The sequence below is a fragment of the Oncorhynchus mykiss genome, chromosome 17 (genome assembly GCF_057628025.1).
Source record: "Oncorhynchus mykiss isolate SJ-2025 chromosome 17, ASM5762802v1, whole genome shotgun sequence".
NCBI classification, from domain to species: domain Eukaryota; kingdom Metazoa; phylum Chordata; class Actinopteri; order Salmoniformes; family Salmonidae; genus Oncorhynchus; species Oncorhynchus mykiss.
Genome location: NC_143038.1, coordinates 68,405,413 through 68,415,000, shown reverse-complemented (window position 1 = coordinate 68,415,000; position 9,588 = coordinate 68,405,413). Strand labels below are relative to the sequence as shown.

Here is a 9,588-nt window from a genome sequence, read left to right as displayed (position 1 = left end):
ATCAATATGTGGACATGTCTGAGGCCTAAAACAAACTAGAATGATGACGTTACAGATCAATATGTAGACATATCTGAGGGCCTAAAACAAACTAGAATGATGAAGCTACAGATCAATATGTAGACATGTCTGAGGCCTAAAACAAACTAGAATGATGACGTTACAGATCAATATGTGGACATGTCTGAGGCCCAAAACAAACTAGAATGATGACGTTACAGATCAATATGTGGACATGTCTGAGGCCTAAAACAAACTAGAATGATGACGTTACAGATCAATATGTAGACATGTCTGAGGGCCAAAACAAACTAGAATGATGACGTTACAGATCAATATGTGGACATGTCTGAGGCCTAAAACAAACTAGAATGATGACGTTACAGATCAATATGTAGACATATCTGAGGCCTAAAACAAACTAGAATGATGACGTTACAGATCAATATGTAGACATGTCTGAGGCCTAAAACAAACTAGTAAACTGATGGAAAGGTTTCTAAAAACATCACCACCTTAACACACGCGCTCCAATACACCAATCACATGCAAGATCAAAGGTCGAAGGTGAGATGTCAGTGTTCACACAAGGCTTCCACTTGGCCGGATAAATGACCCCTCTACAGACAGGCACAAGTTTCAACCACAACATGATCCCTCGATCACACCTGCTCTTAAACAATACAAGAGAAAACAGTCACAGGCCCATGTATGTTGATAAAAAGACAAGTCATCGATCACCATAGTCCTTGTATGGCACAGCAACATATAATCTCTCCATGGTGATCTCTCTTTTCATCCAGAGAGACAAACAGAATAGATAGAACCACAATGAACAGAAACACTGTTGTCTTCCCCAGTCCAGAGAGTTACCTGTCCGGGAGAGTTCTGACACAAACACCTGTAGCTTTAATAGCTTCCTCTTACGTCACTTCCTGTCTCGATGTTCCAATCTGGAAGTAGACAGAGAGTTCCCCTCCTATGATTCCTAGGGGTTGCAAATCTTTGATGGTGTCTCTCTCATCAGTACTCAGTGTAAAGGTGTGTGTGTGAGGTGGTCAGATCTGTGTGTGGTGTGTGTGTCCAGAGGGTGTGTAGGGGGGCGGTGCAGGGTTGGGTTTGATGCCCCGACTCTTCATATAAGAGATGAACTGATCAGGGATCTCAGCCAGGACATCCTTGGCTAGCCGGGCCATACTGAGGACATGGTTCCCTGTACGATCCATGTAGTCTCTGAATGGGACAAACTGGCAAGGAGAAACAGAATACCTTATGACAACTTCTCATAACATCTCATGAATATGACCTTATAAATAAGCACTTCAAATGTAAAAATGTTTTAAACATTTTTTTTTTACAATCGCTAGGACACATTTTATTAATACTTAGGTCAAAACCCTTCACACAGTGAGCACAACAGCAGTCTATGTGGGCTAAACTGTGGATCATTTTTCAATACTTAGGTCAAAACCCTTCACACAGTGAGCACAACAGCAGTCTATGTGGGCTAAACTGTGGATCATTTTTCAATACTTAGGTCAAAACCCTTCACACAGTGAGCACAACAGCAGTCTATGTGGGCTAAACTGTGGATCATTTTTCAATACTTAGGTCAAAACCCTTCACACAGTGAGCACAACAGCAGTCTATGTGGGCTAAACTGTGGATCATTTTTCAATACTTAGGTCAAAACCCTTCACACAGTGAGCACAACAGCAGTCTATGTGGGCTAAACTGTGGATCATTTTTCAATACTTAGGTCAAAACCCTTCACACAGTGAGCACAACAGCACTCTATGTGGGCTAAACTGTGGATCATTTTTCATTGCTTTGGCACAAAGTACATTCAATGACTACATCAAATTTCATGATTTTTTTTCTCACTCAGACACAACCGCCACCAAAACTCTATATGTACCTACAGGCCAATTTGCAAATGTTTACATACTCTTTTCAAAACTGTTCAACTTATGTTCAAAACCTAAAATAACACAAAATTGAATAAAACAGTAATTTGCTACATTTCTAAGGTAATACCGTTTTGAAATATATTCAAAATCTAAAAAATTAAATACTACCAAAACAATCAGGGTAGCCTAGTGGTTAGAGAGTTGGACTAGTAACCGGAAGGTTGCAAGTTCAAACCCCCCCACCTGACAAGGTACAAATCTGTCGTTCTGCCCCTGAACAGGCAGTTAACCCACTGTTCCTAGGCCGTCATTGAAAATAAGAATTTGTTCTTAACTGACTTTAAATAAAGGAAAAATAAAAAACCACAGCTGATTCCCATTGTAGCTGAACACCTACCCAGGTGTTAGTCTTTCATTGCCATCTATACAAAAGGGGACATCTTAGGAATAATGCTGTACTGTAATGTAAACATGGACCCAGACAGAGATAGAGAAGTGGCTGACAGAGGAAGAAGAGTGGCTGGGAGAGGAAGAGGAGTACGTATGTGTGGTGGAAGATCAAGAGCTGTAGTCTCAGATGAGATTAGAGCTACTATAATTGATAATGTAACAAATCATGGTCTATCAATGAGAGAGGCTGGTCTGAGAGTGCAGCCAAATCTGCAACACTCAACAGTGGCATCTACTGTGAGAAATTTCCGGCAAAACACCAGGTAAGATGTGCATTCTGCAAGGGCATCTGACTGAACTGCTCATTACAGAAGTAAATTGAGCAAAGCCTCCGAGCCCACTTGTGAGTAATTGTTTTTGTATTTCTGCTTACGACCCAACGGAGGAGAGGTAGGATTTTCACTGCTGTGCAGGAAACTGCAATCGTTGATATGGTCATCAGAAACAACGGCATAAAACTCACAGAGATTCGGGACGAGTGTTAGCAGACAATGTAACAATAACAACTATTTCTAGAGTCCTGAAACAACATCAAGTCAGGATGAAGCAGTTGTACACTGTCCCCTTTGAGAGGAACGCTGAACGAGTCAAGCAACTCAGGAGCCAATGTGTCCAGGTAAAATGACTATAAAATACAGAACTGGTTTTGAAAAAAACCAAACAGGGCAGCGGCACACAATGGCATATTTTTAGGTAGAATGTAAACTACCGTGATAGCCTAACTCTTATGTTACCTTGTGGATTTATTTTGAGAGTCATGGAGATTGAAGCCAGGCAAACACCCCACATATTCATCTTTGTGGATGAGGCTGGTTTCAACTTGGCCAAAACACGACGGCGAGGAAGGAATGTGATTGGGAAAAGAGCCACAGTGGATGTCCCGGGCCAGAGGGGTGCCAACATCACAATGTGTGCAGCAATATCCTCTGATGGATTCCTGTCACACAAACTGCTAATTGAGCCATACAACACCGGCCAACGTTTGTACTTGTATGGGACAATGTGACATTTCCCCACTCCAGCAGTCACAGAGTGGTTTGCAGACCATCCAAGGATGGTGACACGTTTCCTCCTTCCTGTCTCTCTATTCCTCATCCCCATAGAGGAATTATTTTCCTCTCATCTTTCTCTCTATTCCTCAACTCCATAGAGGAATTATTTTCCTCCCATCTTTCTCTCTATTCCTCAACTCCATAGAGGAATTATTTTCCTCTCATCTTTCTCTCTATTCCTCATCCCCATAGAGGAATTATTTTCCTCTCACCTTTCTCTCTATTCCTCATCCCCATAGAGGAATTATTTTCCTCCCATCTTTCTCTCTATTCCTCATCCCCATAGAGGAATTATTTTCCTCCCATCTTTCTCTCTATTCCTCATCCCCATAGAGGAATTATTTTCCTCCCATCTTTCTCTCTATTCCTCATCCCCATAGAGGAATTATTTTCCTCCCATCTTTCTCTCTATTCCTCATCCCCATAGAGGAATTATTTTCCTCCCATCTTTCTCTCTATTCCTCAACTCCATAGAGGAATTATTTTCCTCTCATCTTTCTCTCTATTCCTCAACTCCATAGAGGAATTATTTTCCTCTCATCTTTCTCTCTATTCCTCATCCCCATAGAGGAATTATTTTCCTCTCACCTTTCTCTCTATTCCTCATCCCCATAGAGGAATTATTTTCCTCCCATCTTTCTCTCTATTCCTCAACCCCATAGAGGAATTATTTTCCTCTCATCTTTCTCTCTATTCCTCAACTCCATAGAGGAATTATTTTCCTCTCATCTTTCTCTCTATTCCTCAACTCCATAGAGGAATTATTTTCCTCTCATCTTTCTCTCTATTCCTCAACTCCATAGAGGAATTATTTTCCTCCCATCTTTCTCTCTATTCCTCAACTCCATAGAGGAATTATTTTCCTCCCATCTTTCTCTCTATTCCTCAACTCCATAGAGGAATTATTTTCCTCCCATCTTTCTCTCTATTCCTCAACTCCATAGAGGAATTATTTTCCTCCCATCTTTCTCTCTATTCCTCAACTCCATAGAGGAATTATTTTCCTCCCATCTTTCTCTCTATTCCTCATCCCCATAGAGGAATTATTTTCCTCTCATCTTTCTCTCTATTCCTCAACTCCATAGAGGAATAATTTTCCTCTCACCTTGGTGGTTTTAGTGCATTTTGGATGTGAAATTCACTGCTGTGCTCAAGCTGAAAGTTGGTTAGGAGAACTGTGTGAAGAGTTTTGAAAAAGTGAAAAAGTGACCCAAGTATTGAGAAATGGGTCCTAGTGATTGTAAAAAAAATCCAACAATACCCCTCACTGGATAAACACATCCTAGGGAGAGCCATGACATTTCAACTGGTCAAGAAAAGCTGTGTTTGTTCGTAGCTGTGTTCATGGCCTTTGTGTGTGTGTGTGTGTGTGTGTGTGAGTCACCTGGACAATGTCTCTCTCTGCCAGCTTCCCTCTGGAAGAGATTCTGATGTCATCACCATCCAACTCCACCATGGCTGCAGGGTGAAGAGAACAAACACGCACCAAACACGCATCAAACACGCACCAAACACGCATCAAACACGCACCAAACACGCATCAAACACGCACCAAACACACATCAAACACGCATCAAACACGCACCAAACACGCACCAAACACGCACCAAACACGCATCAAACACGCACCAAACACGCATCAAACACGCATCAAACACGCACCAAACACGCACCAAACACGCACCAAACACGCATCAAACACGCATCAAACACGCACCAAACACGCATCAAACACGCATCAAACACGCATCAAACACGCACCAAACACGCATCAAACACGCACCAAACATGCACAAGAACACACATCAAACACGCACCAAACACGCACCAAACACGCACCAAACACGCACAAGAACACACATCAAACACGCACCAAACACGCACCAAACACGCACCAAACACGCACAAGAACACACATCAAACACGCACCAAACACGCACCAAACACGCACCAAACACGCACCAAACACGCACCAAACACGCACAAGAACACACATCAAACACGCACCAAACACGCACCAAACACGCACCAAACACGCACCAAACACGCACAAGAACACACATCAAACACGCACCAAACACGCACCAAACACGCACAAGAACACACATCAAACACGCACCAAACACGCACCAAACACGCACAAGAACACACATCAAACACGCACCAAACACGCACCAAACACGCACAAGAACACACATCAAACACGCACCAAACACGCACCAAACACGCACCAGACACGCACCAGACACGCACAAGAACACACATCAAACACGCACCAAACACGCACCAAACACGCACCAAACACGCACCAAACATGCACAAGAACACACATCAAACACGCACCAAACACGCACAAGAACACACACCAAACACGCACAAGAACACTTTTAAAATCAAATCAAGCAGCAGCTACTCTTCCTCCACAAAAAACACAAGATATGACAAGTACCAAAACACTGATGATACAATGATAAACAAGGACAGTCACACAATTATACAATACGATGTACAAACAATACTACTAAAAAACAATGTGTGTGTGTGTGTGCGTGTATTTGTGTGTGTGTGTTTTGTGTGTGTATTTGTGTGTGTGTTTCTGTGCTTCACATGAAATATTTGATCTGTTCACAGGACTATTTCCTGTTTCCTGTGTCCTGAGGCAGGTAAATATGTTCCAGTACAAAATGTTCAGGTTCTACTCAACTTCTGTTTCTCTATCAACTTTCTAATTTTTAAAAAATATATATATATTTTTATTTCACCTTTATTTAACCAGGTAGGCTAGTTGAGAACAAGTTCTCATTTGCAACTGCGACCTGGCCAAGATAAAGCATAGCAGTGTGAACAGACAACACAGAGTTACACATGGAGTAAAAAATAAACAAGTCAATAACACAAAAAAAATAAAAAAATAAATAATAATAATATATATATATATATGTTTCTTTATCTCTTTCTGTCCAAGTCTTTTCTATAGTCCTCTGTGTGTGTGTGTGTGTGTGTGTGTGTGTGTGTGTGTGTGTGCGTGCGTCCTCACAGTCCCACCGTTCCATTAAATGTTGATTAATCAATTTCTAAAGGTCATTTTGCGTGAGTCATTGGAGATTTCGTATAACACTGTGCGTTGTCGTTTGTTCTGGACTCGGGGACTGTGAAGAGACCCCTGGTGACATGTCTTGTGGCGTATGTATGGGTGTCTGAGCTGAATGTTATTTGATTATGTAGACAATCTGGAATTTTCATCACAGTAATATTTCTCATCAAAACTACAAGAGAAGCAGTTCATCTCTCGCCAACCCTCAACCAGGAAAGACATGGCATGTTGTTGATGTTAGTTCTGTATGTGCGGTTAAGGGCAAGGTGTGCTGCTCAGTTCTGAACCAGCTGCAGCTTTTCTAGGTCTTTCTTTGCTGCACTTGACAATATTACCAGACAGTAATCAAGATGGGACAAGACCAGAGCCTGTACAGAGGATTTTTGTGTCAAATCGTTTTAGACCTCCCCTCCCCATCATTACAACAACTTGGTGTCATTGAGATGAAAATCTTGTTTTCCAGAGCAATGACGAACTTGATGAAAAACTATTTCTGTGATTTAAGCATTTTCAAATGTGTGTGCCTAGTATTTAAAATAAAATAATGTTTTATTGGTCACATGCTTCGTAAACAACAGATGTAGACTAACAGTGAAATGCTGACTTACGGGCCCTTCCCAACAATGCAGAGAGAAAGAACATAGTAACACGAGGAATAAATACACAATGAGTAAAAATAACTTGGCTATCTATGTACACAGGGTACGAGTACTGAGTTGATGTGTAGGGGTACGAGGTAATAACTTGGCTATCTATGGACACAGGGTACGAATACTGAGTCGATGTGTAGGGGTACGAGGTAATAACTGGACTATCTATATACACAGGGTACGAATACTGAGTTGATGTGTAGGGGTACGAGGTAATAACTTGACTATCTATATACACAGGGTACGAATACTGAGTTGATGTGTAGGGGTACGAGGTAATAACTTGACTATCTATATACACAGGGTACGAATACTGAGTTGATGTGTAGGGGTACGAGGTAATAACTTGACTATCTATGTACACAGGGTACGAGTACTGAGTTGATGTTTAGGGGTACAAGGTAATAACTTGACTATCTATGTACACAGGGTACGAGTACTGAGTTGATGTGTAGGGGTACGAGGTAATAACTTGACTATCTATGTACACAGGGTACGAGTACTGAGTTGATGTGTAGGGGTATGAGGTAATAACTTGACTATCTATGTACACAGGGTACGAGAACTGAGTTTATGTGCAGGGGTACGAGGTAATAGCTTGACTATCTATGTACACAGGGTACGAGTACTGAGTTGATGTGTAGGGGTACGAGGTAATAACTTGACTATCTATGTACGCAGGGTACGAGTACTGAGTTGATGTGTAGGGGTACGAGGTAATAACTTGACTATCTATGTACACAGGGTACGAGTACTGAGTTGATGTGTAGGGGTACGAGGTAATAACTTGACTATCTATGTACGCAGGGTACGAGTACTGAGTTGATGTGTAGGGGTACGAGGTAATAACTTGGCTATCTATATACACAGGGTACCAGTACTGAGTTGATGTGTAGGGGTACAAGGTAATAACTTGACTATCTATGTACACAGGGTACGAGTACTGAGTTGATGTGTAGGGGTACGAGGTAATAACTTGGCTATCTATGTACACAGGGTACCAGTACTGAGTTGATGTGTAGGGGTACGAGGTAATAACTTGGCTATCTATGGACACAGGGTACCAGTACTGAGTTGATGTGTAGGGGTACGAGGTAATAACTTGGCTATCTATGGACACAGGGTACCAGTACTGAGTTGATGTGTAGGGGTACGAGGTAATAACTTGACTAACTATGTACACAGGGTATGAGTACTGAGTTGATGTGTAGGGGTACGAGGTAATAACTTGGCTATATACACGGGGTACGAGTACTGAGTTGATGTGCAGGGGCACGAGGTAATAACTTGACTATCTATGGACACTATGGAAACTATGGTGTTGAACGCTGAGCTGTAGTCAATGAATAGCATTCTCACATTGGTGTTCCCCTTGTCTAAGTGGGAAAGGGCAGTGTGTGGAGTACAATAGAGATTTTGTCATCTGTGGATGTTTTGGGGCGGTATGTGAATTGGAGTGGATCCAGGGTGTCTGGGATGATGGTGTTGATGTGAGACATCACCAGCCTTTCAATGTTTCTCATGGCTACAGATGGGAGAGCTACGATGCGGTAGACATTTAGACAGGTTACCTTGGTGTTCTTGGGCACAGGCACTATGGTGGTCTGCTTGAAACATGTAGGTATTACAGACTCAGACAGGGAGAGGTTGTACATGTCAGTGAAGACACTTTCCAGCTGGTCAACTCATGTGGGTAGTACAGACAGACAGGGAGAGGTTGTAAATGTCAGTGAAGACACTTTCCAGCTGGTCAACTCATGTAGGTAGTACAGACTCAGACAGGGAGAGGTTGTACATGTCAGTGAAGACACTTTCCAGCTGGTCAACTCATGTAGGTATTACAGACTCAGACAGGGAGAGGTTGTAAATGTCAGTGAAGACACTTTCCAGCTGGTCAACTCATGTAGGTAGTACAGACTCAGACAGGGAGAGGTTGTAAATGTCAGTGAAGACACTTTCCAGCTGGTCAACTCATGTAGGTAGTACAGACTCAGACAGGGAGAGGTTGTACATGTCAGTGAAGACACTTTCCAGCTGGTCAACTCATGTAGGTAGTACAGACTCAGACAGGGAGAGGTTGTAAATGTCAGTGAAGACACTTTCCAGCTGGTCAACTCATGTAAGTAGTACAGACTCAGACAGGGAGAGGTTGTAAATGTCAGTGAAGACACTTTCCAGCTGGTCAACTCATGTAGGTAGTACAGACTCAGACAGGGAGAGGTTGTACATGTCAGTGAAGACACTTTCCAGCTGGTCAACTCATGTAGGTAGTACAGACTCAGACAGGGAGAGGTTGTAAATGTCAGTGAAGACACTTTCCAGCTGGTCAACTCATGTAGGTATTACAGACTCAGACAGGGAGAGGTTGTAAATGTCAGTGAAGACACTTTCCAGCTGGTCAACTCATGTAGGTAGTACAGACTCAGACAGGG

At 42.3% G+C, this 9,588-nt stretch overlaps 1 protein-coding gene across 1 annotated transcript in view; it reads right to left on the bottom strand.

Moving 5' to 3' along the window:
- LOC110493280 (copine-5) overlaps window positions 1–9,588 on the bottom strand; it is a 353,683-nt gene that overhangs the window by 954 nt on the left and 343,141 nt on the right. The window contains exons 20-21 of the mRNA XM_036950811.2: window positions 4,797–4,870; window positions 1–1,247 (exon numbers count right to left, since the gene is read on the bottom strand). The exon at window positions 1–1,247 is cut by the window's left edge and continues 954 nt beyond it. Coding sequence (XP_036806706.1) covers window positions 1,059–1,247; window positions 4,797–4,870 — 263 coding nt within the window. The 3' untranslated portion in view covers window positions 1–1,058. The remainder of the gene's footprint in view (window positions 1,248–4,796; window positions 4,871–9,588) is intronic.